The sequence below is a fragment of the Eptatretus burgeri genome, chromosome 3 (assembly GCF_056783735.1).
Source record: "Eptatretus burgeri isolate ZD-2024b chromosome 3, Ebu_testis_v1, whole genome shotgun sequence".
Taxonomy (NCBI): domain Eukaryota; kingdom Metazoa; phylum Chordata; class Myxini; order Myxiniformes; family Myxinidae; genus Eptatretus; species Eptatretus burgeri.
Window position 1 is genome coordinate 54,090,235 of NC_140963.1, and position 25,039 is coordinate 54,115,273.

Consider the following 25,039-nt stretch of genomic DNA (forward strand, 5'->3'; position numbering starts at 1 on the left):
TCATCTGCTCCCTTTGCCTCTTCCTTCGAGTTGAGCCTGATTAGTTGACATTCAGTGGGATATGCCAGTGAGTTAGCAGCATTTTGATCCTTCATAGTTAATCCACATAATAGCATTGAGAGCAGAACGTTGATGGAATTCTCTCCACTGCACTGTCCTGGCAATCATGAGTAACTACCTGAGAATTTGGGAAATTCTGTCTTGAACATTTCTTTCTGTACAACTTTTGCTGCATGTACCATTGAGAGAGCATCTTTACCGAAGTTACTTGACTTAAATCCTTTTGATAGGTTTTGAAGACCTTCATTAAAGACGAGAAAAGGATTTTCAACATCGGACTGTTCCTGGCACTCATCTGGGTAACGCATCAAAAGATTGTGTTTTGAGTCTTGTCTTGTTTTCTGATACCCAAATGCAGCAAGGCGAATTTCATACTCTTTGTGCAAGTCCGCTAATCGGAATATGTAAACACATCCCCTTCCACACTGCTTTTAAAGAAGAATACCATTTCAGCATATCCCCTTGATTCTGTCATTGTCTGATCGGTTCATTCTGAAGGTGCTGACTGAGTTATTTGCATATTTCTGAAACAAGTGATGAACACATCTATGCAATGCTCATAATGGTGCGTTTTGCCTCGATGGCAACCAAATCCCCACCTGCTATTGTGGCCGACAAATCACAATCCTGCATTTCCTTGGCCTGTTCTCTGAGCACTGTGTGTGGTTCTCATTCAGTACAACTATGAAGTTGCCCTTCTGGTTTCTTGCAGAAACTGCACACATTTCCACACTTTGACACCTTCTGGAGTGTTGTGCGTTTTAATTTTCTTTATCCAGTATTACCACCACACTGTCCATTGTTCCTCTTTATGGCATATTTCTCTTGTATTATTTTCAGTTTTGAGTGAGCTAATTTAAGCTGACACTTGAGGTGCCACTTTGCCTTGTTGACATGATCTTAAAAGCAAAAACAATTCAAACGAAAATATATAGGCATGGACACACACACACACACACACACACACACACACACACACACACACACACACACACACACACACACACACACACACACACACACACGATGAGAAAAGAGGAAGACAGGAAGTTTAACCAGAATATTAGCGAACGTAGTGAGCTTCATAGTTAACGCGTGCACATGAGAGAATAGGAAAGAACAACAACACAATACCCTAGCAATTTGGAATCCGTGTCGTTGGCTATGACCCTTTTGCTTCAGGTTTTATTTTGCTTCCGGTTCTTTTTTGTTTCCGGTTTTTGTCATGGGGAATGATGCATGCCGGGAGATAAAGGCATCGTCGGAGACATGAAAGACCCAAATATCAGACATGGTGTATATTTCCTCCACTGATTTCAATAAAGATATCTCCCGCATCATCAAAAAATAATTTTTAATCGTGATTTCCATTATTTGATCGCTGATCCCGAATCCAGGCCGAAGTAACCGGAAATTGCGTATGCAGTTGTGAACAAGTTTCGGTAAAGTCAGAAGCGAATGTAAGAAGAATTCTACGTTCGCTTCTGGTATTTATTTTTTTAGATGAGATCCTGTTCTAGGCGGTGTAGTTGTCGTTGTGAAGGTAATGTTGAGGTAATATTTATTTTTTTAGATGAGATCCTGTTTGAGGCGGTGTCGCTGTCATTGTGAAGGAAATGTTGAGGTAATAAAGATATCTCCCGCATCATCAAAGAATAATTTTTATCAGGATTTTCATTATTTGATTGCTGATCCCGAACCCAGGCTGAAGTAACCGGAAATTGCAGCATCGAATGTAAGAATAATTCTACATTCGCTTCTGGGCTCTGCCTATTCCATTTTATGTTTAAAAAACTTAAACCGTCATAAACTTGTTGTTTTTGGTGGTGGGTGGGGGGGCTCAATGTTAAAGTAATACAGAGGCTGCTGAAACAAGGGTAATATATTCATTAAATATGCACAAAGGGAGTGTGTGGAGGTGGCACTCGGATGTGTGAATGTTGTGGATGTATTGGGTGCAAAAGCTTATTTTAGTTCATAGGATTGTGAGCAGTTCACATGTCTGATGGACTACTGGAATAGGAAGCTTGAGTACCATGAATTAAAATGCATTTATTTACACAATAAATAGAACACAGGAAATATTTCAAGCTGGTTGGTGGATTTGTGAGATCAGCAATTGGGTGAAGTTCCTGAAGCTTCTGAAGAATCATCTCAACATCGCGGTTTCTCTGCGTCGTCTCATTCAGAGATCTGGAAAAGGAGAAAATCACAAATCTGTAAGCAATTTCATTACTCTCACCGATGACTTACCAGTTAAAAAAGGAACTCAGAAAGGTTTTGCTTCCATTTATTTGAAAACCGATATTCCTGGAATAATGCTCTTTTGGTGCTCCCATCTGAGCCTGTGGCTGATTGATGCTTGGGTCCCAGATTCAAAATCCCTTCTACTATATTGATTGGTCGATTTTCTACTCTGTATTAATTGACTTGATCCGAAATGCGGTTTGTGTACAATGTTCACCATGAGGCTGAGATCTTTGAATGAAATTTGAGTGTCCCAAATGTTCCCAGATACACCATCACCTGTACCTGTCTCGTTGGCTTATGGCTGGTCAATGAATGTAAGGTGCCACTGGTCATTTTCACAAAGGTCATATTCCTTGTTCTCCTTCACCCTCTTGACATCAAATCTCCTTCATCCTGCTCATCACACAAACTGTTTCAGGCTCAGCAAGTCAAATTTTTCAGCAACAGTGTGCCCTTCATGAGGAACATCACTTTTGCCTTGAGGAATGTGGATAAGGGTGCTCGTTATATCAAACAAACAACTTTGGTTCGTACAAGGAACACTGCAATCAAACAACTGGCAACAACTCAATCGGCCATCCTGACATCCCCATGCATTTCCTCTTCGTGTTGTTTCTTTTTGGAAGCTCCACAATGCTCATATCATGGTTCCAAATAGAGAGTTCATTGTGATTGATAACAGCACACAGACGGTAGGTCATGTCCTGTCTGTGCTGCAAGATGAAGAACATTACGGGAGGGCTTTGGGAGTATGAGGGTAAAAGATTGACTGGGGCATGTATTTTGTGTCTTTTCCCTCGGTTTGTCCGGAGCCTCAACTCGAAAATGACAGGACACATTTCTTTTATGTTTGGCATATGTGATGTGTGTAATCATATCTGGGAATGAGACATGAAATGAGTTTGGGATTGAATCCTATTTAGAATTTTGGCAATTTAAATATTTAGGGGGAAATGAAAAGTACAGGGTTGTGTATGCTCTCAGGAAACATTGATTTATTTTCACTTTACCATCGCCAATACCAACATTATAGGATGGTCAAGAGGAATGTACACTTGCCTCTGAGGTGTCTATCCTGGGTTTGAATCTTGGCTCAGCAATGAACTGTCATCCCGGTGTTTTACAAGCAGGGTGATTCATCAATGTGTCTGCCTTTTTTGGATGGATGTTAAACTGGGTGTCTCATCTGCTGGGATTTGTTGGTGGAAGTTAAAGATGCCACGGTGTCCATTGTGAAGAGTTGATGAGCGATTGCCGGCTCCATGAACAAATTACAAATTCTTGCCGTGACTTCCTGTGTCGGTTTGATGACCCATTCAGGATTGTGACCCCAGCCAAAGAAACCGCTTCCGCAGTACCGATGCTCTGTGTAGACTGAAGAGCAAGGTTCATGATCGAATCTAATACCCTCACACCACCTTCAATGTTATATTTATATGCACTATCATCTCAACTACAAACATCCAGCATTGAATTATTTGGGTGAGGCTCAGCGAAGCGAGATAGAGGCAGTTTATTCCTGATCTTTGAAACACCCTGCAACCTCTGCCTGCAGAAAACACGATTCTTTGAACTCCGGCCACATTTTCCATCCAATCATCACGTAACTTTGGTAAAAAGAAAAATGATGCACGGGCAGGCGCTCCGATCTTGAAGGATTTGTGCGATTCGCTCAAGTGATTGTGGAGAAAACAAATTTAAAAGCAAATGGAGGTGAAAAGGTGAGGGCCTCGACTGACGTTCCACAACATGGTCAAGGATGGTTGTGTATGCCTATTACCAGTTTGTTTGTTTATTTATATACACTTTACCATCTCCACCACCAAATCTACATGTTTATTTATTCAGTTAGTTCAATGTAAAATCTAAACGTCCAATTTTTAAGGTGTGATTGGTGGCTGTTTCCTCAGTGAGGACTTGCATTCTTGTTTTCTTTATATTTCAGAAGAAGGGAATCCTAAAACAGGAGCTCATGAAAGATTATTTAAAAGGATATAAAAGCCAATGTAAATAGAGGGTATTTCAACGAATGTAAAATTTTCCAGCAATCACAGTACTGGTCATGATAGTTGTTTTTACATTGTCAGAAGATCAATTCATAGTGTTTGATACGAGGTGCTCACCTTGTTGGAACCCACCTGAGTTTCGATTTTTGTTTCATTGTACAGGGACCTTTCGTTAAAACGAAATGACCAGCATGTCCGGTAGATGGCTTATACAGACCTGTTTAAATGGCACTTGATGCATCTTGCACCGTGATCAAAACCTGGAACACTTTGAGGCAGATTGATAGTCAGGTGGTAAATAAACGATTGACTTCAAAGGTGTGTCCATTTACCTCACCTGTATACCATTTTGTTCCTCACCACATTTCATCCTCATTGTCTCATCTGTGTACCTTATCAGATTCCATCCTCATTAAGCTTCTCTCACAGTGAATCTTTGAAGGGACCCTGAATGTGAAAAGACAAAGGGGTCTGTAGGCACTGGCAATTGCAGACATGATCTCAAAAATTTATCTTTAAAAAAATTTAAAGTTAAAAAAAAGAAAAATATAATCTTAAAAATTCATGTAAAGTACAGTAAGTTTACTCTCGTTTTTCAACTGAAATTATATATATATATATACATACCAGCAGGGATACCCGTGCTCCGCACAGGAATCCCGTGGATGACAGTGGGTCTGAAGGAGTTGATGTCACAGTTAATTGTAAAATTGTAGAGGCTGCCATCATTATTATTTTTTTTCATCACCACTATAATATTATATTTTGCCTGCCATGTTTTATATGCAGAAGACTCGAGTTCAAAAATGTTAAGATTTATTGCCGCATCAGATAAAAAAAAACCAGAATGCCTCAACAATGTGAGGCTGGTTTCATGTTGTCATTTGCGACTTAATTTATACGTCGGGCATAACCCATCCTGGCCCAGCGTGTTTGATTTATTTACGTCTGTTATCCTGATAAAAAATTATGTTGTATTATGTATACGAAGTTACAACATACCTACGCCCATAACCATTCTATAAAATATCTACAATAGCCCATAACCATTTAATTATAAAATATTATACACATACGCCATACGCCATCACCATTCTATTTATATCTGTAATATGCATACAAACAAACCACCACCACCATTTTTTTTTCCCACCACCATTTTTATTTTTCACCAGCAACATGTATTTCCTTCATCGCACATCCTTTTCCCATTTATGAAATAACTGAAGTCGCTCAATAATTTTAGTGGAGTGCTCGAGGATAAACAATATTTGAAGTCTTCCCCTCTGGGGCCAATATGTATAAAGCCTCCGATGATCCCACTCTGGAGCATCCCACATATAGCTGACCATGGGAAAAGCAAGGAGTGGATAATTCCAGCCCTGCTACTTTCAATGACTGTCCTTGTGCCTTATTGATAGACATCGCAAAGCACAGGCAATCAGGAAATTGTAGTCTCTTAAATTCAATCGTTGAATTTTATGGAATGAGTGGAATTCGCGGAATGAATACATCTTCTCCTTTCGCACATCCTGTCATGATAGTGGCCTCAATTACATGTGGTAGTAGTCTTTTCACAATCAGTTTAGTTCCGTTGCAAAGTTTTGGTGCATCGAGATTACTTAATAACATAATAGGGCATCCAACTTTTAACGACAGATTTTACGGAGGCAATCCTGGTAATTCCAATGAGTTTGTAAATTCTGTGGGATAATGTATGGCTTGCTCAGTATCCAGTGTGGTGTCAATAGACTTGTGACTATGTTGTTCGCCTGGAACTACTTGTAATAACTGATGGTTTATTACACGGACTGTTTCATTAAGTGGAACCAGGATTGTTCTTTCACAGAGCCACTGTATGTTTTTGTAATTCGTCGCTAAATTGGGATACACATGAGCCTCTAATTCTTCGATAGATGAAACGATTGTACCACAGTCATCGGGAATAGATATTACATCATTTGTGTTCGGGATTTCACCATTTCCAAGTTTGAGAAGTAATTGTGCGAAATTGCCAGCATCTAAATCACCATATAATTTGACCCTCATATTTGTTGTTAGATGAATAGTTTGTACGAATGTCCAGAGGTATGAAGATTTTATACTGGCTTTCATTTCATCAGCTGGAGTGCCACGGGGTACCACAGGTAAAGTTTGTCTGAAATCGCCAGAAATAACCAGCGTAGCTCCACTTTATAGGCAGGTCTTCTCCTCTTAAATCTCGCATAGTTCTATCTAATGCTTCGAATGCATCCTTAGGCGACATCGTACCTTCATCCCAAACTATGAGGTCGCAATTCTTCAGCACTTTTGCTGCTTCAGTTTGTTTGCCAATGCCACAAACCAGATATTCCATTGTAGCTAAGTCGAGAGGCAATTTGAAAGCAGAATGCGCTGTGCGGCCACCTGAAAGTAGTGTTGCGGCTATACCGGATGAAGCAACGGCTAATGCGATCTTTTTCTGGCTCCTCATCTTAGCAAGCAAAAGGTTGAGGACAAATTTTTTGCCAGTACCACCCGGGGCATCCAAGAAAAATATCACACCACTTCCCTCTTGAACCGCTTCAGAAAACAGTTGATATGCATTACTCTGATCCTGTACCAGAAGCGGCTCATTGTCAGAAACAAACTTTGCGAGAGTATCTGTGTTGTAGTTTGTTTCACGGAACCATTCTCTTCTGATGGTTGCGCTTTCAGACCTATTAGAAGAGGGAAGTCCCCACTTAGTTAAATCTTTCCCGCTCATGGATAATACCAAATCTTCAATGTATATCAGAGCCTCATTGAACATATCTGGTGTGTACTGGATGTCCTCTGGGGATGTTCTCTTTGGACTCTGTTTTTTACATCCTCAGACAGGGCCTCCTTGTGAATGTCCCATAGGCTCTTGGGATCTGACATCTCACACGCAGTTATCATAATAGCAAATAGATACCTCATGGTCGATGGGGATTGAGAAATAGTTTCCTCTTCAAGCGTGGTGTTCCAATGGGCATCGTCTTCGAGGAGTCCGAGGAGATTGCAAGCCTCACGGAATGTGCTGCAAATTTGCCCGTCCACTATTCTCAGGTCTCTCAGGTCACTGGACCTCGTTATGCATGCAGGAGGAGGCGGATGCAGAAACACTCAAAATTATTGGGATGTACTGTGTACACTCGACCCAATGCGTCATATTTGTAAATACCGGGATATCCTGGAACTTCTGAACCTTGCTTCCTCCTGTTCCAACGTTTCTGACTCGAGTTCCAAGTGAAATACGTTGGCAGCTGAGCATACAGTAGAGTTCGAGCAAAGTCATCAATTTCGCAAAGTTTGAAAAATGCCAGTAAGTTAGAAATTGGAGGTTCTTCCGTCGTAAGTCGACGACTACCTGTATGTACAATAAAATATGACTTGTGTTAATCATGCATTAAAAGAGGCGTTTGTTGATGTGAATAGGGCCTATGATAAGTGTGTCGAATGCATAAGTCATAATTCGGAAACGGGAATTCGGAATTAACTGCAGCACTATTTTTTCATTCTATTGCAAATGGCATTGGCCCCATGTCAATCTGCTGAACTTGAAAAATTAACGTTACGAAAAGTGTGTCGAATGCATAAGTCATAATTCGGAAACCGGGAAGTTGGAAGTCATTATCTTCAATTGACTGTCGTATTAATTTCTCATTCTCAAGCAAATTCCGTTGGTCCCATGTCAATCGGCTGAACTTGAAAAATTAACGTTACGCAATCAGGTGATGACGTCATAATTTGGAAACCGGGAAGTCGGAAGTCATTGTCTTCAATTGACAGTAGCATTATTTTTTCATTATATTGCAAATGGCGTTGGCCCCATGTCAATTGGCTGAACTTGAAAAATTAACGTTACGAAATCAGGTGATGACGTCACAATTCGGAAACCGGAAGTCTGAAGTACAATTCTTTTACATCGGGACACTCCCGGGTACATGTTCCGTCAGCATGTGAAGTTTGGTGAGGATCAGTCCAGTACTTTTCGCGTGCATTGGTCACAGAGAAACACACACACACAGACACACAGACAGACAAACTTTCAAATAAATATATATATATATATATATATATATATATATATATATATATATATATATATATATATATATATATATATATATATATATATATATATATACAGATATACACAAATATCTTTCTCATCAGGTCTTCCAGGTCTTCAAATTTGCAGCTTGTCCAACTTTCATTGTCTTGTTCATCTCCCCTTCTTTCTTTCAGATCCTATTTGATTGTATGTTCATTGTTATTAACCTCCGCCATCGAAGATGGATGGAGGTTACTGTTTTCACCCCTTTCTGTTTGGTTGTTTGTTTGTGAACAGTATTACGGAAAACTCCTCGACGGATTTCGACGAAACTTGGTGGGGGGGTTAGGTCTGGTCCAAGGATCATGCCATTAGATTTTGGACTGATCCAAAATCCAATATGGCCGCGATGGCGGCCAATTTGAAAAAATATTTGAATTTTTTTTTTGCATTTCTACAAGTTTTAAGTGATTTCCAACTAAATCCCCACCCCCCCCCCAAATAAAAAAAAATTGTAAAAGAAAAAAAATTATTTGCAACTTTTTTTTCAACAAAATTTCGATTTCTTTTTTTTGCATTTCTACATGTTTTTAGTGATTTCCAACCCCCCCCCCAAAAAAAAATTGCTAGAGAAAAAAAAATTTGCAAATTTTTTTCAACAAAATTTCAAATTTATTTTGCATTTCTTCATGTTATAAATGATTTCCAACAAAAAAAACGCCAAAATTTTAATTTCAGCTGATTTTGGAACTTCAGGTGGATATACCCACGTAAAATCAATTTCTGTCTCAAGTAATCTAGTGATGACGAATGAATTGAGTATGTAAAAGTTAAAAGTAAAAAGGAAAGTTGCAAACTATAACTCTGTGAACACTGTTGATGTCAAATTGAATGAATAGGATATCAGGTTCACTTGATTGACCAAGCAGTATTGGTGGCGGAGGTTTTGCACTCTACCGAGTGCTCCCCCTCAACTTAAATGACTTGTTTCAAACATGAAAATAAACCTTTTGGGGATAAAAATAAGGAGTGTCTGAAGGAAAGAAAACACAGAAGCAGAAATGGACAAAGACAAAGGAGTGTCACCGATCTTCCCACATGCAATGCGATTAATCTTCGATACAAACTGGTCCAGAAATACGTCATAAACGATTGAATCCTCCACGACCTCGTGAGGGAACAATATTTGATGTTGCACCACACTATGAAATGGACATTGGCTACTGGGGTTGTCTTTGTGAGACCAGCAATTGGGTAAAGTTCTTGAAGCCATTGAAGAAATGGCTGAAGATTGCGTAAGATTTGGACCTGATTTTAACTCAAGAAGGCAAAGGAGAGAATAGTGAATCATCTCTGAGTAACTTCATGACTCTCATGAAGTATATACCAGATAAAAAGGAGCCCAGAAAAGTTTTGCTTCAATCTCTTTGAAAACATATTTTCACATAAAATGCCATTCTCATGTTCAGCACCTCAATCTGGCTCATCGAGCCTTGGATCCCAGATTCAAACACCTCGTCCTGTGCTGTTTTGTCTCTTATCTACGATTGATAATCTACGATTATCTACGAAATGCAATATCTGTACAATATCCACCATGAGGCTGAGACAATGTAGAAAAAGCTTAACTTTTGTGTCAGTGATATTCTAAGAGGTCACTTTACCTGTATCTGCTTTGCTGTGTTATGGCTGGGTAGAAGATGTTTGGCAGCATTGGTAGAACAGCACATACGCCTCATTTGTGCAAACTTCATTTTCATTGATCTCCTTCACTTTGTGGTCGTCAAACATCCTCCATCCTGTGCAACACACAAACATGTTAAGGCTCAGCAAGTTCGACGTTTCAGCAATAGAGTGGTGTTCAGTGGTTGAAGGACAAAGTAGAGGGAGACTTTGGCAAATGAGGGATGTGAGGAGGAATGAGGGGTAGGGGAGGATGCACGGGGTGGACAAGATGGATACAGAAGCACACTCTCAAGATGGAGAAATTGGAAAAATTTGGAAGGAGGTGATGTTGGGAGTTGGAGGGTGGAGTGAATGAGTTAGTAAAGATAGTTTGAAAGCTTATGTTCACAGCAAAATAATCGAGCAGTGAACAAATGGGAAGTGAGGTTTGGGGGACGGAGGAAGAGTAGCAAATTTAATGAGCACAACGGACACACTCAAACAAATGAATACACCCAATTGGCCTTCCTGACATACCGGTGTGGTTCCCCTTTGTGGTGGTTTTTTGTGGTAGCTGCGCCATACTCGTATAATGGTTGAAGGGAGAGGACTCATGATGATTGATAACAGCATATAGATCATAGGTCGTGTCCGTGCTGCTCTCTTGACTATCCAGACAATTTGCTGTGAGGTCAAGGTCACTTTGGGAGGTTGGGGGAAGAAGGGGAGTGGATGGGGTGAATGTTAATTTTATTGCATGTCAGTTAAATCAAAATTGAAACCTGAAACAAGAATTTATGCATATTTCTGCAAAAGGAAATTATAGGTGATGTAAGTTGAGAGAATTTCAATGAAAACAGTATTGTGATGAGAGCAGTTACAAAATTAAGCCAATAGCTCATTGCACAGTGTTGGTGATGAGATATTCGTGGTTCGGATGTGGCATGTTTCTGTGTTATCAGTTCTCGCAGGGGTGCAGCACTGTGGCTGATGCCGTGCCCCCTGTATGTGAGAACAGGAATTTGTAACATGTTTGGGGTGCCTGCAATGAGGGTCAGCGTTCGTCCTTTGGGGGCCCCATGCAAAACGCAATAATGACCCAGTGAGGTCCCCGTGAGCCCTGTCAATCTGTCATCACATTAAATTGTGCATTTTAGCATCCGTCTGTCTGACGTTGATTTATTCACTCGTTACCTCTGTCATCTCAACCAATTAAACTTGCCAAGTGGACGACCGGTCATAAAGAAAGGTTGTAACAACTTCATGTGCCCCCCTCACCAGGAGTTGGGCGATGTAAATTATCTTTGTGAATGTGTACCATGTCGTGCCGTTCCCATTGATGGTGGGAGAGGGTATTATGAGTGCCGTTTCAGAAGCCTCAATTATATCACGAGTAAGAATAACAACAATAGTGCAATAATTGGCAGTCATAAAAAGGATAATGGGATCCCTCAAAGCTGCTCCCATAAATATATTTCTCCTTATTTTTTGTGGTTATAACAACTGTAACCCCTCATCTCACCGGCAGCCATAAACACAAACTCACCAAAAAGCCGATCGATGGGAGAGTTCCATGACCAATCAGCTTGCCTCGCCAGCCGTTCATTATCTCCCGTTCCTTTTATTAGAGTGCTTGCTTGAGTGCTTAAGCCACTTCGCAAGTGCTCTACAACCTGATTGGTAACTGAACACACCCCAGCACATGTGGTCGACCGAGAACCCTTCTTCTTGTTCTGTCGATTGTGTGATGTAAAAAGTTAATTTTGGGTGATTTGTTCCCTTTTCCCCTTCTGTTGAGCATTTTTCGCTTTGCAGCACCGCTGTGATCGTTTTGTTTCATCCTTGGGACAGCTGCTCTGATTTTAAAAACCACAACATTCTGTCATGCTCATGTGCCCATTGACTCATGAGGGGGTGTTTTGTGATCATACAGTAAATTGTCGTGTGGATTTGCTCAACAATATGAACATGTATTAATTTTTTGTTGTTGTTGTTGTATACCTTGTCGAGGCTCGAATGGGAGTGAACACACAACGCCCAGCAAGGGGGGCATGAGACAAGAGGAGCGGGAGAGGGAAGGACAAAACAGTGGGGAACAGAGACATTAGGAGATCTGTGGAAGGGAGAGGGATGTGGCGGGGAACACGTGGTATACAAGATGGACATTACAGGGACTTTCAGGAAGGAAAGCAGGGAATTTGAAGGAGGTGGGTTTTGGGTGGATTAACGGGGGTAGAAAAGATCGTGGTTTTGGATGGGGGGAGATAAGAGGTGGTGGTGAACAGCTGTTTTGAATGCCAGAATGGGGTTGTTGGCAGACGTTGAGCTCCCTGTGGAAATATGGTGGGGACAAATCGCAGACACAGCAGGGCGGGGGTGGGGTGAGACCGGAGAGGAGACGGAAGAAGACAGAAAGACCACTGACTTGCCGAAGCAGAAGTGGATACTTTCAGTCCTGGGATGACTCCATTCCACCTATTAAAGCTGAAACCTTCCTACATCGCTCACTCGGCACTGCTGCATCATCAAAAGACATGTGTGAACACTGTGGGGAAGCACAATAAGTCTCTCTCAAACACTGCCTGTTGCTAGCAAATTCCACCCGATCAATATTTAGTTTTTAAGAATATGTATAACATTATGAATTACGCAAATTTTATTGTGGTTATTGTTGCATTTGTAAACATTAAACGTCGTTTTTATTCCATTTAACCTGCCTTCTCTACGACTACTACGAACCCTGCCCCCCCAATTTTGTCATCGTCCTATTTCATTAAACATCAGGGAAATTTTTTTTATCGATTCATGATGTGACACTGCTTTCTTTCGTTGAGATGGACTGATGCGGCATTCTCTTTGCACTGTTTATTACCACTCACAAGTTGACATGTTTTGTGGGCAAAGTGAGATCCCACCCGTGGGGACCCCATACAATTGCATGCGTTGCACACCCCGAACGCCGCTTCTGCTGGAAATAGCTCGCTTACTCTTCACTAAGGACACCATGGGATTTTTAACATCCACCAACAAATGCCAGGGACGGGACACCCGGTTTAACATCTGTCCGAGGGACGACACACACACTGATAAATCGCTCTGCCTGTGAAACAACACGATGACAATTTATAGCTTGGTCCAGATTCGAACCCAGGCAAGACAACTCAGAGGCAAGTGTATGTGCCTGTAGGCTATCCTGCCAGCCCTGGAGATGAGGTGCTCACCTTATGGGAAAGTCCACATGATTTTCAAGTTTCGTTCCATCATGCAGGAACCGTTTAAACTGAATGATCAGCACTTCGGGTAGATGGCTGATCGAGACTTGCATAAACGCCACTCTGTTCATCTTGCACTGTGGGCAAAACCTGGTCGGTCGAAGGAGTAAAGGTTCACAAAAGGAAGAATTCACAAAAATCAAACAAGGGGAAGAGGTAAATAGAAACATGATATTTCACGTGTTATGATGCTGTGTTAAACTGAAACACTGAGAGAGAATGATGATCATGTGGTCATTAAACATTTGACCAGAGAGTTCTGTTCTTTTCCTGCCTTACCACATTGCATCTTCATCGAGCTTCTCTGGTGCGGTGAATTTGAAAAGACATTCCGATAGGGTCGTGCTGGTGTTGGGGTCTAATGGCAATGCCAATTGCAGGTACTTGAAGGGTTCACAGTTGATCGACACCTGAAATATATCGCATTCACAAAATGAGATCACTGATGCAACAAAGGCTTCGAGAAAGATGATTGAGGAGAAGACAACAGGGGTGAAAAGAGAAAGAAAAATTACCCCCGTGCGGGAGTGACGGTCGTCTCTGCGAGAAAATATATAGCCTCCTGAAGGTAGGGAAGTTTTTGCAAACTTTGAAGTTTTTTTCCTCATTTTCCTCATTTTCTCATTTCCTCAACAAATCCTCATTTTCGTATGAAAATCGTCATTTTCGCATTTTTTGCCAACTTTGAAGTCACGTGACACGAAAACGAATATCAAAAATCCGGCCCGATCAAAATTTAGATATTGTCCCATAGATTCATATGCCACAATCAAATTCAAGATCGCATGAGAAATGACGGGAGATCATTTTCGCAACGGACGGACGGACGGACGGATCGAAGGACATCTACACCCATATTATTATGTCATGCTTGAAGAGATGACCGAAAAAGGAGGGGTTGCCCTTTTGATGTCACAACGTAAACACTTGGTTCATGGGGTATGAAACCCTGGTTCAAATCCCATCTACCATATCAAGGAATAATAAGGAAACTGTGGCAGGAAGAGACCATTCGGCCCATCATGCCTGCAACACATCAACACCACATCAAATATATCCATCAAAACAAGGTAATTTAATTGGGGGAATGAGAGAAGGAGTGTGAGATGGGGGGAGGGAGGGTTGGGGGAAATTTGGCACAATCAGGGATATTCCAAGGGTGCTTAAATTAAAAATAATATGGGCAATACCCCTGGGTACTCACCTGGTTGGATAATGATAATGAGGAGGAAGTCAACATGGGACGGAATTAGCAAAATGAAAAAACCAAAGTGGTTTCAAATACCTATTTTAGGGAGCAATCCCCACCCCTAACCCAACCCTCAGGTCTTTCTGTGGACCCCCTCTGACCCAAAATGTTTTTTTTATGCCATGAACAGTCTTTGGTACATCACGGGTGATGAAGGTTGTTGTCTAGTTTCATCGGCATTGCATGTCGAGTTTCTGAGAAGAAAGCAAATACCTATTTTGGGGTATAACCCCCCGTAGACCACCTTCTGGCCTGATTTTTTTTGTTATTATCCCCCGCCAACCAACGAAGTTGGTGGGGGATACAGAAATGGGTTCCATACGTCCGTCCGTCCGTCCGTCACATTTCGTTTCCGGTGCTTAACTACAAATCACCTCAAGATATATTTACGAAATTTAGTACACATATCAAGCAAGTGGTGAACTGGTGCCTTTTGATATTTAGAGATTTCCCTCAAAAAAATTTCTTCACTTTCCATGGAAACAAGGGGTATTAAGAAATAATTGAGGTTAACCTTTGTTAACCTCAATGCAGAGTTGCAAAACTATTAACTATTTCTTGATGAAATTTGGTACACACATCAAGAATAAATTGAACTGGTGCCTTTTGCTACTTGTCCTCATTTACTATGGCGGGGGATATCGAAGACTCTGTCTTCAACGGATGCGAGTTATTTTTTTAATGCTGTGAACAAATTTTGGGTTCATATCAGGTGATGAAGTTTGTGGTGAAGTTTCATCAAAATCATCTGTGTAGTTTCAGAGAAGTTGTAAGTGTTGATGGATGGACGGATGATGCGCCATCCCATAAGCTCCCTGGAACTCCGTTCCAGGTGAGCAAAAAATGGGGAATTATTTTTATTTTAATAAAATTGTATTTTTATTTTTAAATTTTTAGCTGCGTCGCGTTGCGAATGCTGGCTCGAAGAGAGCTCCACGTTCTTCTTCTTCTTCTTCTTCTTCTTCTTCTTCTTCTTCTTCTTCTGCTTCTTCTTCTTCTTCTTCTGCTTCTTCTTCTTCTTCTTCTTGTTCTTCTTGTTCTTCTGGTGAAGACAAAACCTTTCTGACGCGTCTCTTGGACACATTCGTCCTTGTTGTTATTTAATTTTATCTTCAAAAACCAAACTTGGAAGAGGACTACTTGAGGTCATTTTGCAAGGCTCACAACAAGAATGTGTCCAATCTTTGGCAAGCCAGAATATATCAGCTGGGAAACCTGAAGGTCAAACTGTCCAACCTGTCTCCTTTTTGACAGCTCAAGTAGTATCCTGTTAAGTCTGTCTCTCGTGGGTACTCCCACTCCTGGTGAGTAATGTCCTTTCTATTTTCATGCAATGTTGTCTGTGATCATCAGTTTGAATTTCATCCTGACCACTTGACGTTGGATTTACTGCTGTTTCTCAAAACGTTGGACATTGTTTCCCTGACTCAAGCAAGAGTTCAAACAAACCTGTGTCTGGACATATCACAGAAGTTTGACACTCAGAATGTCATGATAAGCTTGCCACACCTTTTCTTGTTGAATACAAGGCCAACGTTCCTGGCTTTCTAAATTTCTTCACTCACACCATCAGCACACAACTTTGAACCGAACACTTCCTTTTATCATCCAGTGGATGGACTGCACCAAAACAGAATTTTGGGCCCAGTCCTGTTCCTCTAATATATAAATGACCTCTGATTTTCTGGTAAAAACCCTGTTTTCCTCTTTCTGACTGTGACTCTAAATTCTGCTGTGCAATTCCAACAACACCAACGGGATGATAGTAGTAACTTCCTTTTCTTCTCTGCCTGGTGTTGGCTTCATGGTGAGTGTGGCAGGCTTTGGATCCGAGGATCCTGAGTTCAAATCCCACTCGGCTGTTGAATTAATACAAGGCCGGGTTAACTCGACCTGTCATCCTTCCAAGGTCAGCAAAATGAGTGCCAGCATGCTGGTATAGTGTCGGAGTGGTGACCATCCAGTATTGTGCCCAATAGCCAAGGAGACTGCTGAAGCAGCACCAACGCTCTGCACAGAGTATGGTCCCAATCTTCTCCACCTCCTCCTCCTCCTTTCTTCTGATCTTGAAAGGGTCAGATGCTGGTCTCACCCTCAGAATATCTCTTTCAATCCGTTCAAATCGCACACTTTCAACCTTTCACTCTGGAAGACTCGTCAACTGAACACACCTATTTCCATGGTAAACCACTGGAAGATGTTCAGGCTCGAGCTTTTCAGCTCAATCATAATCCATGTCGTTGTCATCTCCTGGACGACCACCTGCACCGATGTCAGCTTTTCTCAAAAACTTGATGAAAGGTGAAATCACAGTGAGGGCTCATACTTAATTACAGTTTGGGAATTCTGCAAGCTTGGTGGTGGCTAAGAAGTTAAGTTGGTTGGCTTTGGCTTAAGACTTTAAGGTCCTGAGTTCAAACCATGACAAGATATTTTGTCATGACAAAAATCATGTGATAACCCCTGTTGTTTCAGTAATTTCACTGTGTGGAATTAAATGGCTAGCCAATATTTATTTACAACTAAAATGGCCACCAGTCGGTCATCTTGGATGTGATCTCGGAAAAAATATTGACATGCATATGAAAGCCACCATTCGTTATCTGCTTGCCAAGTTTGAAAAAGATTGGTAAATGCATGTTGGAGAAATGGTTGAGGATGTGTTTGATACCAGGTTGTTTTTTTCAACTAGAATGGCCACCAGTCCATCAGTCGGCCATCTTTGACCACATCACAAAATAAAATGAGGTGCATGTGTATGCCATCATGTGCTCTGCTTGTGCCAAGTTTAAAAAATTGGACCATGCATGTCTGAGAAATGGTTGGGGACACATTTAAGGAACAAACGCCAGTCGGCCATCTTGAATATTATCTCAAAAAAAATGATGTTCATGTACAAGCCGTCATTCGTTTGCTGCTTGCCAGGTTTGAACAACATCGGTAAATGCATGTCCGAGAAATGGTTGAGGAAGTGTTCAACATCGGGTTTTAACAACTAAAATGGCCGCCAGTCTTTCCATCTTTGATCGCATCACATTACAATATCATGTGCTTCTGCAAAACATCATGTGTTGTCTTTCTGCCAAGTACGAATAAAATCGTGAGATACATGTCCGAGATATGGTTGCGGACACACACACGTGCAGGGACATGAAAATTGACCCAAATCCAGAAGCCACCATTTCAGACTAAGTCCAACGGGGACGAATAACACTTGACGGGTTGACTCAGCCGGTCATTCTTTTGAGGTCGGCAACATGAGTACCAACTTGCACCGAAAAGGGAGCCAATGGAGTGTCCTGCGTCAAAGTGGTAAACACATCCAGGGTTGTGCACCCCAGCCAATGAAATTACCTCAGCAGCGTTATGCACCTGATGGTACGAGGAGTTTCGATTGTCCATCCATTGTATTCTATATTTCAGTAACATATGTGCAACATTCAAACTCTTTGTTGAGCTACATTTCTTTGTGCCTGGTTTTCTCCACCGATGGCCGATCTAATCACATTATGCCTTCCAAGGCTTCCACATTGTGGCTTTTCGATATCATGGTGTCTCGCTCAAATACTTCTCTGCACTCTTTTACTCTCGATTCACCTCTTCTCTCTTCGTACTTTCAGTTCCGATGAGTCACGTCCTTTTCTCATTTGTAATTTGGTATGAATATTAAAATTAACTTCGTCCAGAGAAATATAATCATTATTCTTGAAGTTGTGAAAATATAACAGCAGAAATGGACAAAGACAAAGGAGTTTCTCGCATACCTTCCCACATTCTGTGCAGGTAATCTTCGATACCAACTGGCCCTGGAATATGTCATCAATGATGGAGTTCTCTTTCTGCTTGTGAATTAACCAGCTCTCCTCCACAATATCCTGATGGAAGAACTAAACACATGCATTAGTGTTTGAGATGTCCTCTTCAATGTGCAGATAAAGTGTGTGATGTTTGAAGACAAATCTAAAAACAAATTATTGTTTGGTGTTGGCTTAATGGTTAGGGTGGGGACTTGGGATCTGGGGATGCTGAGTTCAAATCCAATTCAGCTATTCAATAAATACCAGGTGGGGTTGAATCTGCCTTTCATCCTTCTGAGATCAGCAAAATGAGTGCCAACATGGTGGTGTACTGTGTCGGAGTGGCGACCCATTCAGGATTGCGTCCAATAGCCTTGGAGATTGCTTACACAGCACCAATGCTCTGCACCTTGTGGTCCCAATGGATGTTTGGAATTCTCGTACTAATTAAATTATTGCTGTCAGGGACTGTCTCAATTTTGGACATGAAAATGTCAGGGAAAGAGGAAGAAAAGGTGGTTGACCAAAGATAAGGTTAATAAAAGGGGTTTGTGGGGTGGGAGGAGGTATATGAAAAAAAAATGGCTATTTTTGTGTTTGTCATATGTTGAACTGAATGTCATTTGAAAATTATCGAATACTTTGCAATTTTGGGTTTGAAAATTTTTTTCACAATTTTTTGGTGTTATTAGTTTTTGTTCTCAATGTTCAAAACCGGTAAAGGAACAAAAATCTATCTGTGGAGGTCTTGATGTGATTGAACTCACTCTGTTGGGATGACCATCAGCGCCTGGAAGGTCGATGGAGATGTCATCACACACACAGTTCAGCTCTTCGTGAAGGCAGTTGAGAAGACAGTCCAAAAACTCCTGAGCATCTTGCTGCTGAAAGGCTGTAAACTGGCGAAAATACTTATCCACCAACTTCTGGCAAGGTGGAGGAAGATCGATGAAGAGAAAGGGTGAAAAGTCAGTTTTCACAAGTCCAGCGGATGATACAATGGAATTCAATATCTGACAAGAAATTTAAAAGGAATTGAACTGCAAACACATGACGACCATGACTGATGCAGATTTTACAATCAGATTATTTTTTATGCCTCCACTGACGAACTCATCCGATTGAGGCATGATGTTTATCGGGTTCTCCGTCCGTCCGGACGTCCATGCTAATTCTCTCTGTTTTCTCTTCAACCACTTATCCGATTGACCCGAAATTTTCACCATAAGTGTGAATCCTCATGCAGAATGTTTCCATGATACATCTGATGGCATTGGTCATGTGGTTCAGCGGACATATTTTATGATATAAAAGCCTTCAGAAATATTCTTCCCTGAGAAAAATGTTTGTCATTTCAACCTGATTGGACGCATGATTTGGCAGACAGAATTATTTAATATTTTGAATCTGGGTTCAAGGATTTAAATCAAATTTGGGACAAGTATGTGTTATGATGTAATATTGTGGACGGAGCACTCAAATCTGGCAACGTTGTGACGTCGAAGAGTGTCCTTATAATTTGTCTTCTTTTTTTTGCTGTTTGGTGAATTATCGTTAAAAGTGGTCAAGAGTCGTCTCGCTCACATTTGCCATCATTCGTTAGTGGAGCTTAAATATCCTACAGTGCCCTTCCTGAAAAGTAGGCAAGTTATCGCCAGCATCCTGAACGAATCACAAATTCCTTCTCCATCTCACCTTCAGAAGGCACAGCTGCACTCACAGCAAATGATACTTCCTGCAGCCATTTGCTGTTTAATAAAAAAGAAGATGACGAAGTCGTCTCACAGCAAAACAACTTTCTTTCTTTGGTGTGATGTGAGAACCTTCCCTTATATTACCTGCTGTATATCACAGGTGATGACGAACATGTAAAATGGAACTTCCATTCATACTTTGAATGTGTAATCGTAAAAACAAGAGTGAATCTTGACCATATTTAACCCAATATAAATAATTATAAAATCCCATTCACGAAGCTTGGAATGTTGTCCCATGAAACCTGCACCTGCTTAACGAATGAACCATGAAAGAATGCTCCGGCTTTCTCTCAACGTTTGCTTACCTTCAGATTTTCCGGCTTGATTGCGAGATGGTCTTTATAAGAGTACACTTTGAGGCTCCTCATTCCAATGCAGATCTGTTTTTTGCTCCAAAGAGCAAACATAATCTGGGCAAAGGCAAAGGTCATCTCTCCACCGGACCCAGATGGGTTATGAGGGTTTAATTCCTTCAAGAATGTCTTTCCTGTCAAACACATTGAGAGTTTGATGAGTATGAGGGAAAAAGCAGTGAAATTAATTTTCAAATTGATATTGTGGTTACTGGAGGTCTTTGGGTCTCTAAATATGCCGCCTGCTCGTGTTCGACTCACTTGGGCAACTCCCCAATGCACTGGATCAAAACTACAACTTGACACCCTCAAACCACTTTCTCAAAGCGAAGTAATCCAAAGTGTAAATTTATCGTTATTTAATTCCCAGACCATGACCATAAGTTATTCTTACATTTAACTCCAGATTGTGACTCCACATCCTCAATTTTATAACTTCCTCAGAAACTATTTAAGTAATAATCTCTCAATTTATACTCCCTGAGTATGTAAGATGGGTGTGTTCATTGGTTTTCGAGTTTGAAGGACTAAAAATTTAGCTCGAAGGTAGCGTACTTGCAGATAAGCATATGAGCTGTAAGGTCTGAGTTTGATCTCAGTCAAGATGGGATCTGACTGGAATCTGTTCATCTGGTGAGCTACAGACGGAATAATGTGTTTTCGACTTTGTAATTATTTTTGAAGGTACATTGAGGCAACTGACATTTGCGAAGCATTCACTGGTCCAGCACTTCAATGATCCCGTTGTGCCTTTCAAAATGGGGTGGCAATGGTGTGCTGAGACCCTGGAAAACTCCGAATCCCTGTCCCGAATAACATCAAACGGTGATGTAAAATCACCTTGTATATCCTTTGGTGGTGTCTCCACTGCTTCAGCAGCATCTTCGATTTTTGGAGGAAGACTGGTGAGTATTCGGGGCAGAGATTTTGTGACGTAATCATTTGGAGATTCCAAATAATTTGGGGACATCAAATATCCTGTGACTATGTGGTAGCTTTGATGCAGAGCTAAATTTTATACTTTTGAATTAACTAACTTTTGCAGCAATGTAGATCTAAAAACCACTAAAATCATACAACTGTGAGAACGAACTTCACAACAAGCCGTTATCGGACCAGGTTACGAACCGTGGAAGTACTCCAGTAGACCAGGAGTGTTTGCCAAACACTGCAGGACGCAATTCATAAAGCAAGTCAGGCCAAGGTTCACGAGGCCAATGAATCCATCTTGGGTATCGGTCTCCATAGGTTTGATCTAATGTTAGGTTTGGGAAGAGGAAAACAATTAATGGATCGTTGAACCGACATTGAGTGAAACAATCCATTGACAGACAATGTGCTTCCTTCACTTGTTTTCCTGTTTCCTTCCTTCGTCTGTTCATCTACAGCCAAGATCTCAGATAATACCTGTCTCCCTTGTACCTGTGTCTCACCCTTTCAATGCTTTGGGTTCCTCATAGACGGTTCACTCAACCTGATTAATCTCCTGTCTGTGTGTGAGTTGCTTTGGCAACTCGATCACATGGTGCACTCCACAGGACAATCATGAGGGTAAACCATTTGATGTTAACAGAGATTGGATGATATGTCCTATTTTGGGGATGAACAAAATGTCTGAAAAGGTGAGGATGGACACATTGAAGAGAAATAAATGTCGGAATAAAGAAGGAGGAAAGAAACGTGCAGGTCGGTCGATGACCTTCATTTGTTTCTTTATTTCTGTACCTTTTTCTCCTCGAGAAAATCCCCGGCAGCTGGTGGAGATTTGCAGTCAAAACGATTCATTTCTGGAACAGAAAGTTTTTGTTTCAGGAGAGTTCAGTTTTACAAAGATACAGACACTTGTACAAAGGAAAATGTAGATTGTGTTTGGTCTCACCTCTGATGGAAGATGGGCTGAGTGCAGTATTCGGTGGTTTGACTGCACCTGGGCAATGAGCCGTCGTGTTCATTTTGATTGCAGACAAGGATGTCTTTGTAAAATTGTCAGCCAATGGGGAACGAGGCACTGCATTGCCTTTCACTGCAGACGACACCTCACTTGCTGGTTTGCCTGTGGATGGGGAAGGGGACTCTTTGCTGCTCTTAACTGCAGACATTGAGGTCTTTCCTCGTTTGTCTGCAGATGTGGAAGGAGGCTTTTGGCTGCTTTTTACTGCAGACGTTGAGGCCTTTGCGCTTTTGTGTGCGGATGGGGAAGGAGGCTTTTTGCTGCTTTTAACTGTGGACGTTGAGACCTTTGCTGGTTTGTCTGCAGATGGGGAGGGGGGCTCTTTGCTGCGTTTAACTGTGGACGTTGAGGCCTTTGCTGGTTTGTCTGCAGATGGGGAAGGAGACTTTTTGCTGCTTTTAACTGTGGACATTGAGGCCTTTGCTGGTTTGTCTGCAGATGGGGAGGGGGGCTCTTTGATGCTCTTAACTGCAGATGTTGAGGCCTTTGCTTGTTTGTCTGCCAATGGAGAATGATGCTTTTTGCTGCTTTTGAAAGCAGACAAAAACTTCCCTGCTGGTTTCGCTGCAGATTGGGAAGGAGGCTTTGTGCTGTTTGTAACTGCAGATGCCAAAGCCTTTGCTTCTTTGTCTGCAGATATGGAAGAAGGCTTTGTTCTGCTATTATCTGCAGCTGGTGTTGTCTTTACTCGTTTGTTTTTCGGCATTGCAGGATCCTGTGCCTCAGCTGATGATGTCAGACATTCGCCAGGTTTAAGTCCATTCTGATGCCATTCACTCTTCTGATGGGTGTTTGACTTTCTTCGACGCCAAAAACTCTTCTTTCTTTTCGCACTCTGTGGTGGTTGTGGTGGTTTTTCAACAACACTGGAGCTGCAAGGAATGAAATCACAAGAGGAGGAATTACAACACATTCGATGAGTTCAATTTACACTTCTTTTCAATTTCGATGAGTTCAATGAGGGTGAGGACGAAGGAGGTTTGCCTCTTTGAACTCTTGCACAAACATCTTATCATCAAAAACAACGGTATCCCTAGATATTCGCAAATTGTCCAGCAATGGAACAAATTCTCTTTTTCTTTGTCTATCCTTAACAATTGATGACTGCAATCTATTTATTTTGAGGTTCGCAGGATGGACTCAAGGTATGCACACTCGTCTCTGAGCCATTGAGCCTGGCCTCAAATCTCAAACCATTCAGAAAATGCCATCCTCGTTTTTCGGAGGCAGGCAAGGCATCGATGTGTTTGTCCGTCCCTCCGATGAACATTAAATTAGGCGTCCCGTCTGTCAACAATTGTTGGAGCACGTTAAAGATCCCATGGTTTCTTCCATGAAGAAGAAGTTTCCATTCAGATTTGTAATTTGTTCAGGTTGATGAGTAATCACCGAAATCACCGACATTGGATCTTGCCAGCCGGTTCGTTAAAGACTTCGGCCAAAATCTTTCTTGTGCCAAACAGACAATAAACTGCAAAAAATAGGTTCTGTTTGTTGCAGTTGAAGTGGTGGTAGTCGTTGTCTTTCACGAACCGAAGTACCTGCTACATTAACATCACACCTTCCTGCCACATTAACACCACACCTACCTGCTCCATTAACATCACACCCACCTGCTCCATTAACATCACACCTACCTGCCCCATTAACATCACACCTACCTGCCCCATTAACATCACACCTACCTGCCCCATTAACACCACACCTATCTGCCCCATTAACATCACACCTCCCTGCCCCATTAACATCACACCTACCTGCTCCATTAACATCACACCTACCTGCCCCATTAACACCACACCTACCTGCCCCATTAACATCACACCTCCCTGCCCCATTAACATCACACCTACCTGCCCCATTAACACCACACCTATCTGCCCCATTAACATCACACCTCCCTGCCCCATTAACATCACCCCCACCTGCCCCATTAACATCACACCTCCCTGCCCCATTAACATCACAAATTTCCATGGTTTTTCCTGGACAACAATCAAGGATATCGAATATTTAATAAAACTACATTCTATTTTCCTGCAACAATTTCAATTTATTGACTTTCATCATCTTTTGTGTTTTCTTTGTTTTTGCTCATTTACTGACTTGATATTAAAAAACAAAATGTCTGACGAGGTGGAGGAAAATGTTTCGTTTCTGATTCGAGATTCATTCACCTGTTGATCACAAACAATGAATAATCGATTAACCACAATCCCCAAACATGAGGAGAGTTTTCACTTACCTTTCTGAATTAAAGCAACAACAGAAAACTGTTCTAATCTTCTTCACAAACTGAGACATTTTCCCAACTCTTCGAGGGCTCGTGAAACGTGAACGAACCGTCAAACCGTCCTCACGAAATGACGTCACAATGTCCTTGTTTCGTGGGTTCCAAACGGACGCACTGTCACCATGGCGACGTGGAGTTTGTGTTATTCAAATTGTTTAATATCATATTTTCATCCTCGTCCACGTCCGTGAAGTCAGAAAATCCATAATTTACCTCATCTTGCTGAACATGTGTTGTTTGGATCGTTCTCCCAATGTTACAAACATATCCGGCAACGAAAGAATAAAAATAAATTATTAAAAGGCAAATATTTAAATAAGTTCATTTAA

At 41.4% G+C, this 25,039-nt stretch overlaps 1 protein-coding gene and 1 pseudogene across 1 annotated transcript; both read right to left on the minus strand.

Annotated features, from left to right (window-relative positions):
- LOC147029917 (uncharacterized) lies at window positions 1-3,702 on the minus strand (annotated as a pseudogene).
- Window positions 2,094-25,039, minus strand: LOC147029918 (ubiquitin carboxyl-terminal hydrolase 21-like). Its single transcript, XM_085873425.1, has 13 exons — window positions 24,663-25,039; window positions 22,346-23,289; window positions 22,192-22,253; window positions 21,595-21,721; window positions 20,419-20,600; window positions 19,124-19,282; window positions 18,324-18,446; window positions 13,590-13,720; window positions 13,260-13,400; window positions 10,576-10,739; window positions 10,038-10,172; window positions 2,593-4,763; window positions 2,094-2,253 (listed from the first exon to the last, which is right to left on the minus strand). The coding sequence occupies exons 1-11, from the start codon at window positions 24,719-24,721 to the stop codon at window positions 10,057-10,059; spliced, it is 2,208 nt and encodes a 735-aa protein (XP_085729551.1). The 5' UTR covers window positions 24,722-25,039; the 3' UTR covers window positions 2,094-2,253; window positions 2,593-4,763; window positions 10,038-10,056.